The sequence below is a fragment of the Epinephelus fuscoguttatus genome, linkage group LG2, assembly GCF_011397635.1.
Source record: "Epinephelus fuscoguttatus linkage group LG2, E.fuscoguttatus.final_Chr_v1".
NCBI classification, from domain to species: Eukaryota; Metazoa; Chordata; class Actinopteri; order Perciformes; family Serranidae; genus Epinephelus; species Epinephelus fuscoguttatus.
The window spans coordinates 23,197,742-23,219,815 of NC_064753.1; the positions used below are offsets into that span (position 1 = coordinate 23,197,742).

Genomic DNA, 22,074 nt, shown 5'->3' on the forward strand with positions numbered 1-22,074 from the left:
CGGTGTTGTGCTGTGTGGTCTGTGTCGACTTGGTTCAGCCCATACATCAAGAGAGGTTTGTTATTTTGGACACCTTTGTTTGGTGGGAATTGGAAGTGTTGTGTGTGTATTACAAGCCCTTGTACTGGCATTTGTCAGCATTTATATTTGTTTAAATTTGCAGCTTATGTCCAAATTTTCGTCTCTACTGGCTCAGTAAAGACCGACACTGCACGAGACACAGCATTGAACAGGCAAAAAGGCTTTCTTTAAGACACAATTTTACTGTACAAAATGTTTTATAGTTTTCACAAAATACATTTAGAAAGCTCCATTTTAAATAAAATTAAATTGAAATATTTAAGAGACAGCGTGTAGACGTTTTATCTCAGAAGCATTGCTCAGACGTAAACCCAGTGTGTGTCCATGTTCTGCGTACACACTGAAATAAAAATGCAAAACTCAAAAGAGCATGACAGATGATGCTAGAAAAACCCTCCCATGGTCTTCAATTATAAATAAGGACTGCGGGGTTCGACTGCAGTCTCACGAACTCGAAGCCAATGTAATCGAACAGAACGTGTTTACAAAATTTTGCAACACAAGACTAATATCTTTAAAAAAAACATTGTGTACTAGATGAAATACAAAGGCTTTGGTCTGTTTTACAATCAACAATGATTAAATCTGATATGTACTTGTAAACAACTGCCAAACACTTAAGTTTAAAACTCTGTCAAGCAATGTTTAATCATAATTATAGGAATTAAATATTTCTAGTTGCACAAATTTTTTTTTGACCATAGGACACTATAATACAACTATACCTAAGAGACAAATTGTACCTGACCCTAAAGAAATGTATTTCATGATGCATGGAACATTTATAGAATATTCTCGGGGATATAAATGAAATCAACTTTTATTGGAGAAATCTTTCTGGAAGATTTCTAGGGAAGACAAGTACTTTACATTTTGACATAAACAAACTGGATTATATCGAAGACGCAGTCTACCATTTACAGACTACAGGTTTTCTTTTACACCTGTTTTCCACATTTAATGTTCTTCGTGGTAATCTAGAGTCAATCCAACCACCGAAGCAAGAGGTCCAACTTGTGTCGCTTGCCTGCGCCGTCTTTTGCACGCTTTGAGCTGTTGATAGTGATCCATGTTTAATAAGCCAGCAAATGCAGGCCCACATCAGAGGAGTCGAGACCACAGCCTCAGTGGGTGGATCGAGTTTGAGTTTCCTCTGCTAAATATCCATTCATAAGAAATAAGACCAATAAATAGTTGTTTTTTTGACACAGTAAGAGTCTTCCCTCCAGCTTTTCGTCTTTAATGATATGCAACAGCGTCCAGAGACCATGCAAAGGCTGGTAGAAAGTCTCGATATAAGCAGATCAAAAGATAGTCATGGCAGAATCTCTCAGGTTCTCCTTCTCTCAAACAAACGCAAGACCAACATGGTTTTCTAGCAGTCCATCTATCAGTACTTGATCTTGGTTTTTCATATTAACATACAAATGGCCATTTACTAACACACCAGAGAAAAAAGGAAACAATGACTGAAGTTGGAAATAGAAAAAAAAAAAACAGATAAGTTTTTGTTCCATAAAAATTTAACACCGGGCACTTTACAGAGGTCCATTTTTTTCTGTCTTTCCATCGTTGTTCTCTCTTCCAAGTCCTCGTTTGAATGTGCCTAGAGCTACAGAACAGCACACAGTCCCACTGGAAAAACAAAGCCCAGACGTCCCAAGGCTCTCCCAGAGTCTCTCTCTTTCTTCTCCTCCTCTCCTCTCCTGTCCTTTGCCTCTTCACAACCCTCTCTCGCCTTCTCTACTCTCCTGTGCCGTGTATGTGTGAGGAGCACTGCCGGAGGGCGATGGTGGAGTGGGTGGTTACAGGGTGAAGTAGCTCTTCTCTCTACTGTAGTCTTGACCAGTACTGAGACATGTCAGGCTCGCTCCCTGGGACTTGGACAGGGACAGACACTCCAGGAGAGATGAGTCCTGCAGAGACAAAAAGAGAGAGATGTCAGTAAAAATGTAAAAAAAATAAATAAATAAATAAATAAAATAAAAATAAAGCCCCAGAAGTTAACATGCTAAATTAGATGAGTGGATGCACCATGCACAGTTAGTGTGACAGTTAACACTAGTTAGCCACATAGCACAGAGCATTTTGCCTTAAACGCTTGCAAATAGGTGGAGGAGCAGTGAAGCTGCAGTGAGTCACAATGCTCTGCACATGGTTGCACAGTAAAAGGCTTGCAAGCTCGATAAATTGAGGCTTTGGCAATGACATTTAAACAGAGAGAGTAGAACAGCAAATGAATCAAATTAATTAGCAATTTAGCACAGAGGAAATGTGGTTATGCATGATTAACTCTTCATGACTATAACCGGTATATATGGCTCTCAGTAAAAGCATCCTAATGGGGTGGAACTAAACTATGGGCTGGAGTTGTAGGATTGACATGATGGCGTTGAGCAGCGATGAAATGAGCTTCATGCAACTGCAGAGGGGGGAAAAATGATATGGAATGTGGAGATATTGATCCATTTGAACCATGAAGTTTCTCATATGGACGGAAAAGGAAAAAGTTGCTGCAGCAGAGCATGAATCAAAGATGGCTATGTAGTACCCCCTAATTTACAGGAAAGGTGGCAGATATTTCAAAGAGTGCACTTTTAGTTGGTTATGATTAATTCCCAAGCATGCTGAACTCTCTGCCTACCTGTTGAGGTGGTACCAGAAGTGGTCATTGATTGGCTGTTCATATGTGCCTGCATATGAGGGGGCGTGTATGTGTCGTAGCTCCGCCCGTTCACAGGCGGACTGGTAGGCAGCATGCAGGAATAAGAGGAGGTCTGGCTGGGCTATAGATGGGGGGAGAGAACGTTACATTAGCTTAGCCAACCATAGTTATAGTCTGTAATACTGTAAGGCTTGATTTGATTGTATGTAGATTTTTACTTGATAAAGCTATCCTTTAAGTTTTTTTGTTTGGCCACGAAACACAATTGAAAAAACTCATGGTGTATTTGATTCCACTCTTACAGTCATATCATTTATCATAGAAATATCACGTCTTTAAACATCATTGACAAGAGAGCATTATGGTCTGTACTTACTTGCATAGGTAGATTGTTTGCCATGGTGAAGCTGGGCATGGGGGGCAGCGCACTGTAGGTGTTCGTGAGTGCAGAGTCAGGTCTACCCAGCATTGACCCCGAGGTGAAAGACACTGTGAATGAAAATGAAAATGTGTTTAAAACCCGCTGAAATCACACTTACACACACACACAGTCCTCCAGTGTGAGAGACCGTCTCATTAGCGTTAAGTAGTGCGTGCGTTAAGTGACGCCTTATCTGACAGGCTGATAGGCCCGGACACATACTGTACAGTGTGTGTGCATGTGTGTGTGTGTGTGTGTGTGTGTGTGTGTGTGTGTGTGTGTCTCAGGTGATTGACTTGTGAGCATGAGCTTCAGCTCTGCCGGTGTGCCCTCGTGCCTGATTCGGTAATTACGCAGATAGTCAGCTGAGAAGTTTTGCTCAATCATCCATCAAAAGGAAACCACCGGTGCTTCTTCATGTGAACTAGAGCGCACAGCCACCGAGGCCTCGTCCCCCCCCACTTTTATATTAATCCGCAGGCTGACATATAATAATATTTAGTAATATTTCACATGGATCCTGTCATGGACATTTAAATGTGTTGTTACTTACATTATTGCAGTAATAATGCAGTGTGATTAATGCACTAAATTAATGTGTGCAGCATTTGTGCGCAACAATGGGTGACACATTCTATTTTCATATCATATAAAATACTATTGTTAAGGGTGGGGGTGTGGTGTAAGTGTTATCCCAGCTGTGGTGGACCTACCCGGTGTAGTGGGCTGTGGGATGGCCTGGTAGACGCTGGTGCTAAAGCTGCTGCTGATGGGAATGTGACTGGAGGAGTTGTTGGCCTGCCGGCGCTGGTTCCGCAGCTTCTCCTCTCGCCTCCACTTTGCTCTTCTATTTGAGAACCATACCTGCAAGCAAAGATAATTATTGGATTTTTTTCATACTTTTTTTGTGCAACTTTTTAAAACTTTCTCATATTTGTTGTCTCAAAAAAGGTGTGATCACTCACTTGTATTCTTGCTTCAGGCAGGTCGATTTTCGCTGCTAGTCTCTCCCGCGCGAAAACATCTGGATAATGGGTTCTTTCAAATTCTGTAATGCAAGAGAAGGGTCAACAAAAGTGTTCGGAACAAAGTAATAAATTAGGTGGAGGGTAATTTAATTTTTTTCAGGGCTATTAGTTGAGTAAATGTTTGTCAAGTAAGTCCAAGCGCCATGTCTGACATTAGGCCTCTTATTCGTTCATTATAATAAAATAAAAATGTAGCATTCCAAATTGTGTAGTTTTAGTAATAACAAAAATGTCATAAATGTATAATTGATTGATTGCTGGACCTTTTTCCAGTGCTTCAATCTGCTCCTGTGTGAAGGACGTGCGGTTTCTCTGTAGTTTCCTCTTGAGCTGCAGACGCATCTGTGTCTCCTCTGAATCCTCCCCGTTCGAGCTGATGGAGTTTGTGTTTTCTCCTGCGCCGTCTTGTTGTTGGCAGCCGTCTGCAGTTACAAAAAAAGAAAGAAAAAAAGCATATAATGAAAATATACATTCAATTAAGCTAATTGAATAATTAATTCAGGGGTCTCGTGTTGTATCTGCCTGCAGCTAATTGTACAGACCGCGGTGCAACATCATTAATTAAAGCTCCCATCATGGTTGATTAAATTCAAAATCAGAGGAATTATTGCAGTTTCCTCTTAATGTTGCCACATCACAGATGACTGCCTGCGTGAAAAGGGGGACAATATGGAAAAAAGGGCTTCGCTGTTTAACTGTTTATAAAATATTGTGGGAAAAACAGGCCGGCGAGGGAAATGCTCCGCGTACTTATCGCTGCCCAACAATGGCGTGTGTTCTCAAAAGGTTAAGAGAAATGTGACAAGATGTGGCGAGCCTCTTTTCAGAGCCTATGAAATGTATTAAAACCCCAAACTCTCTAGCCCCCTTTTCTAGGGCAGAGCAATGCCTCAATGGTCGTTCCCATATGGGCGTTGGTATAGCCATTGAGGTGACCACCAACTTTTGAATAGGAGAAGACGCTTTTCAGAATGATACAATGCCTTCAGGAGTAAGGGAAACCATTAAACTATGGACACAGCCAGGGACGAGCAGTGAGCCCTCGGTGGGTGTAATATATGGGAGGGGGGCCATTGGAGGAGATGACAAAAGGATCCTCTCTCTCTGGAGGCGCACAGGCTATAGTACTTTGGCATTGTGCGCACGAGGATCCCAGTCAACAGAGCTTTGAGTCCAGTGTGTTAACCCTTATCCACTACCATCATTAATCACGTCCCCCGGCCAGCTACACGCCAGTCAGGATTTCTGTCTTCAATTGGAAACAAATGAGTCAGGAGAGAGCATGCAACCCCCTGAACAACCAAAATAAGGCCAATCTATTCACTGCCCCTTCAGTTGCAGGGCGAGGCTTATCGACTAATGTCTGTCTTGTTGTTGGACATCATTATCACACCGAGAAGTTAATGCGAATGTAAGCAGGGGTGCGTTGATAAGAGGGTGGTTTATGTAATATCTCACGGATGTTTGTCTGGAGCAATGAGTGGAACTCATGAAGGGGGAATTCAGCTTTTTGTATGCAGATTTTTGTAATGTTTTTAACCAGATTGGCGTAGTGTCAGTGCCTTGCTCAAGGACAAGAGAGTGTGGAACAGGTGCAGTGTGGTGCATCAGGATAATGTGTCCATAAAGCACCTAAAAAATAAAGTTTGGCTGTGCAAACTTTCTTTTGTCTTGTGCCAAAGATGTAGAAATTATAGGGGGAAAAAGATTATATGCGATTTTGCTGCAGGCCTGAAAACATATTTGCTGTGTCTAAATGTGAAAGTCTTGGTTCACTGGATGCCACATGTTTTCTTGACAATTTCAAGGGAAAAAAAAAAAATAGACAAAAGTATTCTTCTATAGGCCAATAGTTTGTATCCACGCTATTTGTTTCTTCACTCCGGATAATCCATAAAAAGGAGTGAATGTGCAGCTATTATCCGTCTGCCAGACCCACTGACGCTAGGATGGGATTTGTTTTCTTTATAAAAGCGCTGGGAAATAAACTCATTCTTTAGTATCACGATGTCTCAGCCAGTGAGGCGGAAAAGCAGCAAAAAAAAAAAAAAAAAAAAAAGAGATACCGAACCAATTGCGGCACCTTTCAGCTGCTGAGACCGGATCAAAACACTCTTGAGAAACCGCTTAGAACTGAAAGAGAAAGTGAGAGACTAAATCCTATAGACGGGATTTAGAGCCATATAGCCAGCGAGTGAGAATGAGAAAGAGATAAAAGACAAAATCGGTGAGGAGTTTTTTATTCGGTCCTCTTTGGATAGAGTTGTCTTCTTTTTGGGGGCCCTGTCACTCTCCGTGTAGCCTTTCTGTCTGCTTACTCGGCTGTCGGATGGAAAACATATTTTCGATCCCCTGAGACAACAGTTTTACTTAAATAGGCATTGAATTCAAAGACAATAAATAATTTATCATTATTATTATTATTACTTTAGTTAAAATAATTAATAATGATAAAATATTCGCCTAATTGTGAATCAATAATAACCAAGGGTAATCACAATAAATTTTATCATATTAAATAATAATTATTATAACAATAATAATTATTATTATTATGATAATGATGACAAAATAAAGTTAGTCATTTAGCTGTTAATATGATCCTTTCCGCTTTACTGCTCGTCGATAACAGCCCCACGTGTCCAAATGGTCACCAAACAAATGCAAATTATTATTTGCGACGACTGAATTCCAGCACTTGCGTTCCCCCCTTTCTGATGCATATTGATCAAACTCAATGCGTCGTCGTCATATTTGTTCAATGCGTGCATATTTAAGGAGTAAGCGTATTTTAAAAAAAGGTGGTGTTTCCAATAGTGCTCAGTGTTTGGCCTGCAGTAGGCCGACAGGAAACCCTCTGAAGTGGAACATTTCCACAGCAGCCTCACCATCTCCACACTCCTGCATGTTGCCATAATGAGAGACAAAGCCCTCTCTAATGAGCAATTACACGTAGTGCGGACCGTTCCCATAACCAATCATTGCGTGTGAAGGAAAACATTCCTTTGTACTAATATCCCCGCACACAGCTCCCCGGCTCTGCCTCCCCATCAGGAGGGGAGGGAAATGCAGGCTGTTGGGTGGACACCTCTGCTGAAAGGACAAGCCGCTGTCACGCACATCCATGTCTGGGACAGTGGAGGCATTCAGACTGCATGCATGGCCTATGGCTTCCTCTAATCGACTAGTCTTAATTGGGGGTCTTGTTCAGGGCATCAAAGCATGCCAATACAATACCTTCCCTGCAAACAGAGCCGTGGACCGGAACCACTGGAATTGTAAGCTGTAAGACTATTCATATTGGAGCATGACATTTTGTGGTGATGCACCCACCTTCAAACAGTCAAATATTTTCTTTCTACCGCCCGGCTGTATCCATCTTTGATTACAACCTGTACAACCGTGCGTGCGTCAAGGTGTCTTTATTGCCACTGTGTGATAATGAGGCTCACCTTGGTTGGGCTGCCCTGGCACTGATGTTCCGGGGTACCAGCCGGGCCGGGTCCCCCAAGTTCCTGTCTGACCGTTGAGCATTCTCAGCTTGTCATACATGCCATCTGCGCCCATCTGTTGCTTTTCACTAGCCAGGTTGCGGAGGACTCTGTTTATCGATGACACCTGAATGACAAATTACATATGATAGAAGTAAAGATTAGACGGAGCGCGCAGCTCACACGCACGCATGCAAACCTTATAATAATCATAATAAATGCGCACAATGTGATGTCCCTGCAAAGCGCGCAAATGGACAGCGAGCTGCTCCTAATTGACTGTATGTTTGGGTGATCACATATGCAGCAATGCGCGCGCCCCACACTTTGAAACGCAGTGTGTTTAATAAGACTGAATGGTTGGTTGCCCATCTCCTTTTCCTCCAGTGCATGAGAAAAAAAAAGTCATTTCATGTGGCAAATTAAATCATGCACACAACTTACAGTCAGCACACTTACACTGGGTATGTTGTCGTTGGTGCAGATCCCCTCTGACAGAAGTCTGTCACGGATCTCCCACGCGAAGATAGACGGACACTCCCGCTTGTACTGCGCGATTTTCGCGACCACCTCTGGAGTGGCGACCCTGGGCTTGCTGCCGCCTATTGCTCTCGGTCTTATGGAGCCAGTCTCATAATACCGGCCCAGGATCTTGCTCACACAGCCGTTGGATACCTGGATAGGAAACAAAAGACACAATTGACATACATTATTTACGACTATTAACGGAATTTCTAAGATGGCGTCAAATAATTATCACCTTTTCACTGTCCAGCACTTGGACTTCATCATGGGTCTACAAACACAAAAAATATGCCTTCAATGGTATATTAGGCATTTCCTACAATAGATTTATTCTTTATAATAGCAGGCAGATACTTCCCTTTTTGTCGGCCTTATTACATATGCAGTAAACGGAGTGATGTCATTAGCAAATAATTATTTTACTGACTTAAAAACAATCATAAAATGCAGCATTTATGCTACATACAATGTGGATTTAATGTTAAAAAACCTACCGCTATGAATTCCATATTTTTTTTTGAAAAAAAATTACTGTGTATGCATTGAAAACAAAAGTCTGTATAAAACCTGTTTTCTGTTCAAAAATGAGTGTGATTGTCACCTGTAGTATCCTGGAGATGTCGCAGGGTCGAGCACCACTGTGAGCAAGTTCAACTATTTTCTGCCTGGTGGAATCCGGCAGCGGTCTACCATTAACAAACACACCACCAAGCTGGTTTACGCCACTGTGACCTACATGGAGACAAAAGCATCGGAGTCATCACATCGCATTACAACTCTAATTAAAAGACATGTGATAAATCAAATGGGTTTCATTCAATGAGGAGGAAGATGGTGAGAAGCGCTCAGGATAACCGAGTTAAAGATGAAACATGAAGACAGCAAACAGGAGTACACACGCTTTACTGCAATCGACTTCAAAATATGAACTGTCATTTGGTTAAAAAGGTGGGTTTAAATCCAAGTGCACTCATAAAACAATGGTTTTAAGAAACTGTCACACAGCTCGGTGCATTCCTCCTCTGAAGACAAACTTGAAAGTGCGCAATTGTTAAGTAACACATGCAGAACATGGATTAAACGACAACAGCCGCGCATAAACTAAACCAAAACATCACAATATGTTTTTCAAAATAATAAATTAACAACTAAATCAGCCTTTTGCAACGAGGAAACTCAACCAACCTTTTATGAAACCGGCAAACTTCGCTATCAAAACAGTCGCACCGTTATCCATGCCTTCATATACAGCTGCGCGTCACCAACACCAGCACCTCACTCATAAACTAACCTCAAAATAAAAACCAGCAGCGCCGACAACCACATAAATACAAGACCTGAGATAAAGTGTTAAATTAGCCTTCTTTCAAAAGCATCGCTATTTGGAAAGTGACTTTAAATCTGTCCACGATAATCCTCCAAAACACACCATAATTACGCACCAGTAAGACAGACACCACACTGGATACTAGCTCTAAATAGCATTTTCTCATGGCTGCTTATTGTCTAAAAGAGTAGCTTTTTGGAAATTATTCCTTAATTGTTGTATGGAATCTCAGCAAAGCACAGAATAAACCGGCAAACCTGAAGCCAAATGGGAGAGCTGACTCCCCGGAGTGCCTGAGCTGCTCTCTGTTTCTCCGCTCCCTTCCCCTGCGCTGCCGCCCGGTGCATTGACTCCGGGAGCAGAGGCTCCTTAGCAATAAATAAGCTCCAAATATAGAAGAGGGGGAAAATATGATGAGCCTGCCTGACATTTGTCTTTAAAATAAAGCTAGCTGCACGTCAAGTTTGAGCTTAATTTCTGGAAATAGGCGGAAGTCGCCTCGGATCATGCATGGGAGGCTAATTGAAAAGATCAGTTGGAGCACTTGTGGCAGGCATGTCACTTTATGACACCGCTCTGCTTTTGAAAATCGCATCGTCACGACAAATAGTAGCATGATAAAACGACCCTTTCTGTCTGCATTTGGATACCACTCAGACAAAATTGGACGCTACTCGTTTACCCTCCGAGGGAGACTTCGTTTTAAGGTGGCCAGGGGCTACGCGCGGTCACACAAACGAGGGCGCGCCTGGATTCTTAACATATTAAAAGTGACATGCAGTTTTTTCTCCCCCCCTTGTTTGTATTTGACAACAAATGCTCACAGCCACTGCAGTCCTGTTGTGTGCAATCGGTAGGCGTCTTTGCTCTGAAATATGTCACAGGACTCTGCTTTAAACTGCAGACTTATTTTTATAGCAATGATCAGAAGGGGCCTGTGTGTGTTATAGATGATTGAAAATAAACCTGTTTAACTGAGTAACATATCCCCTTTGGCCGCTGTGTGTAATAATCTTCCAGCGTGGATCTGATTGATAGTAAATCCATTATCATCCCTCCTGCTCTTTGGTAATTCCAGGATTAAGTGGAATTAATAGACTTCTTATGCTGAAATTGGCCTGCCCGCATTAAGCAGTCCTGCTCTGCGGGTTTCTCCAGAGCTGCTCCGTCACCTCTGATTTATAGCTATCATATAAATCCTCCGGATCGATAAAACCGTCAGATAAGGACATCAAATAAAAATCAAACTCTCCTAAGGTTAAGTCTTAATCATGGCACAATTCCCTCAAGTGCCCAGAGTCGATCTCGCCCGCTGGCGCTGATTATGCGCCTTGTATTCTATTGCAAGTCGACTAATAGGAAAACATATGGTGTCAATTTGGACGCTCCCCACCATATACACCCAGGAGTTATTAGCACAAAAGCCACCGAGGCCGTCGCGACCTTTAGACAACCCAAAGGGCTGGGCCCAATGATATCTCCTCGGCAATTCGCACCAGACATCACACGCCAAGCCATGGGAGCATCCCATTATCATCAATCCGCTGCAAAGCAGGAGCACTGGGTATTGTACACAGCTTTGATAAGGACCCATCATCTCTATAATGAAACACTGGCAAGCACCAAAAAAAAAAAAAAAAAAGACAGGAACAAAAACAGCACCGTCGCTTATAAAGTCATAAAATAAAACTCTAATGCCAGCAGTTTGTAAAAGTATTTCTGTTGTCACACCTCCACACATCAAACAATCCAACTGTCATGTGGTCCAACATTGGATTCAAACATATGTTGTTTTTTAATCAGTCACTAAATGCGCACAGATTACAGCACAGACACGTCATCAAGGTATATGGAGAATAATATAATAAAATCATCCCACACACCTTCATCACAGATGTCATACACCTCTTGTCCAGCAGCAAGAGAGAAAATGTTTCATGTTTATCCTTTTTTGTTTCAACACACACCAGGAATAAGACAGATATGCAACTCATGTTGGGCCACTTTAAACACAGAGAGGCCTATAAAGCAACTTCATGTAGCTTTTTTTTTTTTTTTTTTTGATTGGCACCCACGACAATATGGTTGTTAATATTTATCTTCCGCTGTGCACCTAACAGTGAGGCCTGCGGTTATAATACGAGCATTTTCTTTCTAGCTCATGCTGTCTGTCCGTAAAGAATATGGACTAATCTACATAAGACATTATTGCTATTCCTCATGTTTCATGCAGGGCTCTTCTCTACGCAGCTAATCTTGTATGCAGCCTGGCAGCCAGCTCTAACGCTAATGCAGACGGCTGTGCAATTATTTAATACCAACTCAAGCAGAAACAAAAATCTCCCTCTCAACCCAACCCCCTCTATTCTCCCCCTCTCTCTCCCTCTCTCTCTCTCTGGAGCAGGACGACGTGTGATTAACTTGTTCAATAATAACTTCTCTACCTATCATTGCAACAAAAAAAATAAATTAACAGCAATGAAACGGCCATCAAATAACTGAGAATATTTCCTTCCTCCTTGCACCTCAAAGTCATGCAAATTTATGCCTGCACGTACATTTCCCTTCCCCTTTAAAGTGTTCTTAAAGTTACTGCGCTATAACAACCGGTGCATAATGTCAGTGGGTGTTGCTTCCATGCAACCACATTAAAACTTTGTGGCTGTAATCAGAAGTTTCAAACACACACACACACACACACATACACACACACAAATAAAACCAATATAAATATGAAAACAACTTACTGTTCTGCATCATTGAGGCTACGCCAGACTCCCACGTGGCTTGGTTGTGGTATTCTAAGCATCACAAGAGGGGAAAAAACAAAGCTGGTTGGCATCATGTACACATCTCTTTTATCACATTTCAATTTATTTGCAACATTTTTTTAAAAAATATAAATAAAGTTTCTCATCTGCATCGTTCGATTATAATGTCTGCGGATCTTTGTGCTTAAAACATTACTGATGCATAATGAATTTTCACATCCTCAGTGTATGTATGTATTTTAATTAAACTTGCCTGGAAACAGAGTTGACTGTCCACTCTATTACAATTTAGTCAATCATCTGCCGTTTTCACTACTTAATGTCTCCCTATAGGACAAAGCAAAACAACACATTAGCACAGCCACAGCTATACTGATGCACTCACTGTATTTGTGCCCTACATTTAACAATTAACCTAAATGTTGCTACCAAGCAGGAAATGAAAACTGACGCGCGGGGGACAAGCTTATTTGAACATCAGAAATAAATGTGAAATTTGGGCCTGCAACTATTTCACCGCACTATTTTTCGAGGCTGATAAAGCAGCTCTTATAGTCACAGCAAGAGGCTTTTATTTACATTTTCTAACTTGATATCCCTCCTCTTGTGGAGTCTATCGTGCAAACTGTACAGTGACACACGTTGTCTGCCTCGCCTCACTGCTCTGCAAAAGTCCAGACCAGGAGGGGGTACAAAGCTGGTGCACAAAGCCTGCTGGACTCCCAACAATGCACCCCCTTTTCTGCCTCCGTATACCTCAAACCCGGGGCGAAAACTCGGCCTCCGCGACTAGAAACACACAGCTTCCCCACTAAACACACCAACAAGTTCAGATTAATACAAAGAGCCGGAGGCATGCATCCACCCCCTCCGGGACCATTCACACACACATCACACACACACACACACACACACACACATACGCACACACACGACCGTGACCCCGGTGCCGCTTGTGCGTGAATGTGGTTTTGTTGCTCCTGCTTTTTTTTTTTTTTAAAGAAGAAGAAAAAAATTTAAAAAGTAATTTCTTGTTACAAATATTTGGTGGTTATTTTGTGCTGCTGGTGCGGGTTGTAAAGCGGGTTTAAAGACACAACAGCGCAGTAGGGCGCTCAATTGGAAAAGACAAATGCATTAAAGAAGCTATTGACTGGGAGGACAGATAAAAAGGGGGCCAGGGAGGGAGAAGTCTGAAGTTTTTCGGGTTTTCTCCCTCCATGCAAAGTTGTGTTGTGTGCAGAGCAAAATGGCCCTGATAGCGACGTCTCTAACAGGCTGTGTTCAGTCCTGGGCTGGTTTGTGTGGGGATGCGCGCACGCAGGGGCCGCCATTGCATTTAGATTGTAGCTTTCTTTCATGTTTAACAAATAGGCTGCATTAATCAAATTCAGATTCCATCACACTGGCCCACATAGCCCGAGTTAGCCTGTTTAGCATAACCTAAAATTACCCAAGCAATCTGCAACTAATTCACACATCATTATTTGTATTATCAACCTAATGCCATGATGTCAATGTGGGGAAATAATAAATTTAAAAAAACAACATTTTTTTTTAATCCTGACCAGCTTGAAAATGCTCTGCAGTCAGTAGCTTTTAGCCTTGTAAGGTCCAAGTGGTTAATCATTTATTTAAGGTCGAAAGCTCAAACGTTGTTGTTCCCGAGGTTAACTACGATCTAATCTGCATTTCTTTTCCTTTAGTAATCCGTAACAACAATGTCTTAATTCAATATGCTTATTCGGGCCGCGCACACAACATTCATATGTAGAAATAGTGCATGGAGGCCTTGGCTACAATGGCCCCGGTGCAAGATGCAGGCTAACAGAGAATATATATATGTAGAAATAAATTTAAAAATGTGTTGTATATTGCAGAATACATTTAGTGGATAAATTATTAGCATGCATGTGGCCAACAGGTTTAATCTGAAAGGAAATGATCAAAAATTGTAGTGTGTGTTGACTTATTATTAAAGCAAGGGCCTTTTGCTATTTTTGTGTTATTTTATTATATTTTTAGGATGAATTTATTTCTAACATTACACAAGAAAATGCACAATTGCAGGAAATTAATGCATGTTTTATTTCATTTTTTGTCTAATTGTGTTGACAAAATTATATAAAAGCAGCAGCAGTTTGCATCCGTATATTTTGTTTTATTTTGTCATTGAAATTATCTGAAACATTATTTACTATAACAGGCTGTTGGTTTGTTAAAGATAGTGTCTGACTGTTTTAAAATACTGCACAGCCTCACTGCTAAAATGTAATACTTGAACCCGCTGTCATTAAGGGAAACAGCTTAGAAATAAAGTTGTTTTTTCCTCTGACACACAAACACGTTAAATCGGGCCTCCTCCTCCCCAACTGCTTCATGGAGCTTGCTTTTTTTTTTTTGGTACAAGGCGCTTGGGTGACTCGCCTGCATGAATCAATCTGACACCTTTCCTCAACGGGTCATTGCGCCCCATTCTCCACGATGATCACTGTCCTGGCCCAACGTGACTTTTTACTCTTTACTGTCATAAATAAGCGGTAAGCTATCCGTGGGCCTAAACACACCAACAAAATCGAGCAGATAAAACAGACAGAGGCGCTAAAGGCTGTTCGCACTTTTGAGAGTGTCCAGTCAGGAGACAGGCTTGCACAGTCCAAACGATAAAACACCCACAACCTCACCACTGAACCCTCAACCTATACAGCCGAGAATAAATGACCTATGATACTATGATATTACACAATAATACATGTGATTATAATAAATACTGAAAATATAACAACAATAATAATTATATTATTTAGCAACACAGGCAAACTTTAAATTAGGATCTCACCTTTTTGGGGCATCCTGCGTCGTTGTCAAAGTCCTTGGTAAACTATAGGCTGTGCAGCCTAGTTCTCCACACACCACAGAGAGACAGAGAAAAAAAGCCGACCAGGATCAGTCTCTCTCGGGAAGTTTAGAAGAGGAAAAATTAGTTTCCAGTGGTCTTCGGCGGAGACGGAGGGGATATCCCTGCGAAGGGGACAGAGATTGACAGTGAACTCAGATGTCAGGACGCACGGAGTTTGGCGAGGATGTGCGCTGGCGTGTGAGAGAGCGAATGAGAGAGTCGGAAAGAGAGAGAGTGGGGAAGAGAAAGAGAGAGAGAAGGGGGAGGGAGGGGAGGAGGGAAGGAGGGGAGGGGAGGGAGAGTGGTGGTGGTGGTAGAAGGAGGTGGGGGTAAGCGAATGAACACACCTATGCTGATTGGTGATGGAACAAGTGTATTAATGTATGTGTTCCTGGTCTGCCGTGCGCGCCTCTCCTCTCCTCTCCTCTCCTCGCCTCGCCTCCCTCCGCCGCTCTTCACTGGCCCATTAGCGCGACCCGACCTCTGTCATCATCCCCCATATAAACACTTCCCCCTGCACCACAGCCAAAGCGGGAAACGGGGCCGAGCCACAGCGCGCGCGAGCGAGAGAGACAGGGAGAAAGAGAAAGAGAGAGAGAGTCTCGTCTTCCCCAACCCACTAATCAGCCCACGCATGCAAATACCCTGCGCTCACTTGCTGAATATTGCCCTATTGCAAAGCAACTGCCTCGGAAATGCCCATTGGTCGGAAGGCTCTATTCTTCCAGGCTGAATTGGGTCTGCGCAGGGAATCTGAGGCATGTTCAGCTCCAACCTGAGGCTAAGTAGTGCTGCAAGGAGGGACGGGAAGTGGCAGTGGAGCAGCAGCAGCACGCGTGAATGTTGGAGCTCAGACATGAAAAATTAACAAAGCACCGTGTTTTTTATAAATCAGATGGAAGATGGTATTAATGCTACATGGACGTGTGTAATTATGCTGCTGTGATGAAAAGTTTTGCAAAATGTCACCACAGTTTTTTTTGTTTGTTTGTTTATTTGTTTATTGTGGCTTCTGTAGCCACGTGTCGAATGCAGACCAGCAGGCGGTAATCATCACTGACAGATAACAATTTACACTTTGGCAAAATACTAAATGTTCAAGCACCATTTTTCCTCTTAAAAGCATACAGACTTAAATTAGATCAGCACATGAATTAACTCTATATTGTCCTAAATTAGAAATGCATCCCTGAGAGGAGAGCTCTGGTGCAGCATGGCAAGTGCAGCTGAGTTGGGGAAAGTTGTTGTTGTTTTGTCACACTAAAAGCTTCAAACGGAAGCATATTACTTTAAAATCTTTTGCCTTTGACCTTCCCTGCACTAAAACACAGCCACGAATGTCCACCACGTGCTTTTGTTGATTCTTTTTGGGTATCACCTTCCCCTGAATAGCCTTACCCCTCCTGTCAACAAGAACACCATGCGTAAAGAGCGCAGCCTTTAGGCAAGCTCCGGTGCTTTTTATGGACACATTTGCGAGGCGCGGCGACGTCACTCCTGCGACCTGACAGCAAATAGCACGCGTAAATAAAGTAAAGCAAATGACTGTGTAGCCATGGCCACACGCTCCCAAACTGCGCCGGTTGAATGACTGGCTATTAACGCACACCTCAACGCACCCAAAAGCAACCCCTCTGCGCCCGTGTTTGAGCATACACCCGGAGCTTTGGGCAGCACCAGTCTCAGCACTGAGGAGCCCCGTCGCTTACTCCAAAAGGAGGAGAACCCGAAGGGGAGAGAATGAGGGTTGTATGGATGTGGAAGCCAAACTAAAGCAGAAAAGGGGGTGCATGAAAGGGCAAAGAGAGAGGGAGAGAGAGGAGAGAGGGGACAAGCATAAGCAGGGGGAGGGGAGAGAAATTGCTTCTTTTTTTTTGGATGGGGAGGCCATGAAATGAAGTCATGGAGGCCTACACTTGACTTTCTTTGACATGTGAAAAAGTAGGAGAAGTCAGAGCTCATCAATAAAACACTTTGGAGGTGAAAGAGGGCTCCCTAACAACCATCGCATTCCTGACTATGGGTTCAATGAGTAGACAAACGACGCTGCCAGAGAGAGAGAGAGAGAGAGAGAGAGAGAGAGAGAGAGAGAGGAGAGGAGGGAGGGAGGGAGAGACAGAGAGGCAGAGAGAGAGAGAGGGGACTGCCCGGCTTGAATGGGGCCCTCAGTGGGCCGGCGAGATAATGAGCTGAGAGGACCGGCTCAAACTGTCACCGAGGGTCCCGCGGTGAGGAACAACACTTTGGCCAATACTCCTTCATCAAACAACCCGTAAACTAAACGAGCACATTCATCTGTTTCTCCTTCCTGCATTGTTTCTACTCACTTAGACTGGTGGCTCAGCCTATAGGCCTACCGTGAATGGCTGCAGCTTATATCAGCTAAGGGGGGGTTCCCAAACATTTTCACGTCAAGGACCCCCCTATTAGACATGCATTAGACCACAAACACCCCCCCTCTTCCTCCTCCCCCCACCTCACCCAGTCACCCCACCCGCTTGGACTTTGTGCAATGATGGGACCTCGTGTTGGTTATGATTTACTGTAAACCTGAATGAGTGGACAGGCTGAAGGTGGAGTTAAACTTTCAAACAACAGAAATCAGAATTAATTGTATTTCCTAGAGGTTAATGGATTGAACGTATTTTGCAGAGAGGATGCACTTGAATTAAAGTTGGAAACATTGTGTTCATATTTATTTTTTAAATGCACAATGCAGAGTTGAATGCAGGACCAAAGAAGAGTGAACTCCTGCAGTGTTTATGCGTCCTCATGTCGGTCAGCCTCAGTGACACCATGTTGGCTCAGAATTGTCTATTTAATTTTAACAATAATAATTTAAATATTTAACTCTGAAAACTGAGCTTATTTGTGCAACAAGTTCCTGATGACATCTCATCCAATTTAATGTTAAAATATGATCTAAACTGAAAAAACAAAGGGGGGGGGGGAGTAAAAAAAAAAAAACAGCCTTCATCCCTTTATTCAAACTACTTGTGGTTATAGCCCACCTTTGTAGTGCAAATGTTATTGCCACTCACTTGTCACAGACTGCAGCTGTCAAAAATTCACACCACTAACCTGCCCTCGCTGAAAAGACAGATTCCCCGATGAGTGTGTCAAGTAGTTTTCTTTGGAAACAATACCTCCAGTAGGTTATTGATTTCTTTGGTTAAGCTGTAAATCCGCTCCAGGAGCTAATTCGTTGTCTTCACTCTCGGGAGATTTTTTTTTTCTTCTTTCTTTTTCACGACCTTCACTAGAATGCCAAGCAGGCCTCCATCTTCCAGCAACAACACTGTTATAAGATATATTTTTCTGTATATATATTTATATATGTTTTCTGTGTTGTAAGGTAGGGTTGCTGTGGAAGTCTGTTTAAAAAAAACGGAATAGGCCGATGTTGGGAAAGCAATTAGCCCAATTCGGATTAGCAGCAAGTAATGCCACAGGCCTTGAAAAGAAAGCCTAATCTGGTCGCTATTTTCCCCTGAGGCAATGTGGTATTTGTACCCATCTAGAAACTTTAAATGCAAAAAGAAAGTAAGAAAGAAGATGAAAAAGAAAGAAAGAAAAAACATAAGGGGAGCTCCAGTGAAAAACAGTGACATTGTTTTGGGGACAGGGAGGAGGATGCAGTGCAGGTTAAACCCCCCTAATTTACTCTTTTATTTGGGATTACAGTTTACCCTCCACTGCCTGATACACATTTACACCAGATAAATTCATCAAGTGTGAAACTGGTGGAAATATTGCCTCCAATTATTTTAGTTTTTGTTAAATCCTCTTCTATTTTATTGTATTCATTAACACTTGTTTGCCATTGTGATGATCCCCCACTGGAGGTCATAGTTCACTCACCTTTTATATAGCAGGACATCTGGGGAGGTCTATTTAAAAATGTTACAATATTGTGACAAGATTGTTTGTCTTTAATAAAAGATGACCGAGCTGAATCCCCCTGATTTATGTAGATTTTTTTAAAAAGGAAAATTAGTGCATTAATCCACATCCCCTTATTTATTTATTTTATTTTATTTTATTTGTATTATTGTAGAAGCACTATTGAGAAATTAATGATCCATTGTTTTCATTATTATTATTATTATTATTATTATTATTATTATTATTATCACTACTACTACTATTAGTATTATTATTTCTACTTTAGTTATTATTGATGACGAGGAAACTTACTAATTATTAGCTGGTAATTTTAACAGTCTTATTTCTGAAAATATTGTTGGAAGCACGATTAAAAAAATAAATGAGGTTTAAAAAATTCAATTGATGTTTATTTTTAAAAATCAAATCAAAATGAGCTTACAATTAGAACAATTTTTATTTTATTTTTCATCGGTGTTTATAATTTTGTAATCTCAATGATCACTATACAAAATGTCAACCTGTATTTCCTAAGCAGCATTCTTGTTGAGGTGACCTGTCATTCATCACACAGCCCCGGACTGTCAGATTTTATTCTCTCCAAAGAGATTCATGAGGACGTCGCTGCGTTATTTGCATAAATTATTTGCACTTTTTACGGCGTGCAATTCTGTTTTTGTCAACAATGATTGCGCAGATCTTTCATCAATCTCCTATTTTTTTTTAAAAGCGTGCTGCACATGAGGCGCATCCCGGAACAGACAACACCATTAATGTCCACTCATTTCTAAGCACATTAAGTACAAATAAAGACACATAACTCCGTCTGGGAAAATAGAAATATTTGCAGATGGTTCTTATTCTGCCTTATATATATAGTGTATTTGTGCACCCCCCCTCCTCCTGGAGCAGGAGGTGTTGAGAGATAAATACATGACTATAAATTTAGTTTATTTTAACTGATGCAAGGTGCACGATCTTTGAACTTTGTGGAGAAACACGCAGAGGATCGAGGATTCCTCGTGCAGCCCACGGAAGGTGTACAGTCCACAGAAGCCCTCTCCTGGCAAAAGGCTGAAGGCTGGGATAAACACCGGGGCTAATGGTGTCACAGCGCTGCTCGGCAAGCGTGACAGAAGGAAACACTGGACCCAAACATACAAGAGCCTGGACCTGAGACATTTAAAGTCTCCCAGCTACTGTTTGGAAATCAGATTATATCTTTGTCTTCACTTTGGAAAGATAAAAAACATATAAAATCTCATCTTACTGGAGGTGGCACTAAAATAGAAACATATATATTAAAAAAAAAAAAAAACAAACAAACAAAAAAAAAAAAAAACAAGAGACATGCTCTTTTTTATAAAGCCACATCAATGTGAAAACCCTCAGGGCGCACATGTCATTTCCCTGCATGCTCAGTTGTACTACTTTAAATTTTGACACTTTCCTTTTTTCTTTTTTTGTGCAAATTGGAGTCAAAATTTAGAAAACTTATTTTACAACACGGTCATTCACTTCTTTCACTCCACATTAAAGCCAAAAATATTTAAGCTGCTTCTCCAAAACTCGCACGTGGATTGCAGCGCGATGAATAAGCGCAGCCAGCAAAGTGAAATATTCCGCTGATGGACAGCGTCATTTCCACCGCGCTGATGGATCGAGCAGAGCTGAATAGATCCCCCATACGCATTCAATTTACTGTACAGGTCGAAGCCTTTAATTTCCCCCCGGCGTAAAGCTCACAATAATAGGCGCTTTTTAACGGAGTGACGTGCGCTTAATTCCTCAGTGAAGATCGCTAATTACACGCTGTATGCTTGTGTGTGAGATAGATGACAACAAAAACTAAGTCACTTCACTGTGTTCAACTTTGTGTGAGTGTACACCTCCTGTAGGCAACACGGAGCAACGTGCAAGCACTTAACCCGTAATTTTACCTAACTTTGCCCATGCATCAGGCTCATGATCATTCTGCGTGCAACTTTCTGCTTTCTCTACACCTGTTAAAGTTTGGAGCAGATCAGGAAAAGCACGCACGTTTCCAGAGTTTAAACACACCCAAAAGGAGAATTGCAAACGTATAAGAGCTTTAAGTGTTAAAAAGAAACTGAAATATGGTCCGTCCAAACTCACCGGATGAAAGGCAGCAGCTGTGTGTGACCGGTATCCTGTGCGTAAAAAGTCGCTTCTTCCCTCCCCGGATCTCTCCTCCGTATCACAGCGACAGAAACTTATAGGTCCCGATTAAAATCTATCTACCTTTGGATCCGTCGTGGAGTTGAAATGTCAATGAGAGTGGGAAAAAAAATCTGCGGCTCTTACCAGCAACTTTCCTTTCAGCATCAGCCTCAAGTTGGCAGTGATTGGCTGGAGCGACGGGTCGACGTCATACCTTGGACAGGACACAGAGCACAGAATGGGGAAGTGCACAAGGTAGCGTATACATGTGTAGCACACCGGCCTGTTTACTGTCCCACTATCTGCTGTGTGCAGGGACTGACAGCTAACACCTTGCTCTGCAGGGCCACGTCATGTTTTATCTTTTATTACATTTAATTTAATCTAATTTGACTATATTTTAGTTTTTATTTTATCCACACTGTGCCCTGTTGTGCCAGATTAAAAGGACGGTTACACAAAAAAAACAAAACAAGATGCTTGTCCAGTGATTTTACGAATAAAAGTCATGCATCCTGCAACTGAAAACAGATTCATAAAATGCGTTTTCACTCCACGCAGTGTAGACTTGAATGATGTAGCCTTTTTTAGTTGCAAAGTTTTAAAATGGAGACATTTTGCAAGATAAAGACAGACATGAAATATTCATCACGATGGATTTTTGAAAGCCGCATCCCCCCCCAACAGCAAGCAACTAACAGAGGCCAGGCAGTGACATTAAGACATGAACAAGTTGTGTTTTTAATGTGAGCATGCTCAGTGTGCAACAGGTGTGGGCAAAACAGGTGCAGGCAAGTCCC

The 22,074-nt window shown here is 42.0% G+C and overlaps 1 protein-coding gene across 8 annotated transcripts; it reads right to left on the reverse strand.

Annotated features, from left to right (window-relative positions):
• Positions 1–226: 226 nt before the first annotated feature.
• On the reverse strand, positions 227–21,365 carry pax6b (paired box 6b). 8 transcript variants are annotated; one of them, XM_049561050.1, is made up of 14 exons: positions 21,230–21,365; positions 15,149–15,330; positions 12,286–12,339; positions 11,422–11,445; positions 8,813–8,943; positions 8,447–8,482; positions 8,146–8,361; positions 7,648–7,813; positions 4,459–4,617; positions 4,133–4,215; positions 3,881–4,031; positions 3,123–3,235; positions 2,726–2,867; positions 227–1,997 (listed from the first exon to the last, which is right to left on the reverse strand). In XM_049561050.1, exons 2-14 carry the CDS (start codon positions 15,159–15,161, stop codon positions 1,912–1,914), a joined length of 1,374 nt encoding a protein of 457 aa, XP_049417007.1. In that variant the 5' UTR covers positions 15,162–15,330; positions 21,230–21,365; the 3' UTR covers positions 227–1,911. The 8 variants fall into 8 exon arrangements, with proteins under 8 accessions (XP_049417007.1, XP_049417016.1, XP_049417046.1 ...); XM_049561059.1 differs by lacking the exon at positions 21,230–21,365 and adding an exon at positions 15,556–15,860; XM_049561089.1 differs by lacking the exon at positions 21,230–21,365 and adding an exon at positions 12,563–12,636 and having other exon boundaries at positions 15,149–15,426.
• Positions 21,366–22,074: the final 709 nt, after the last annotated feature.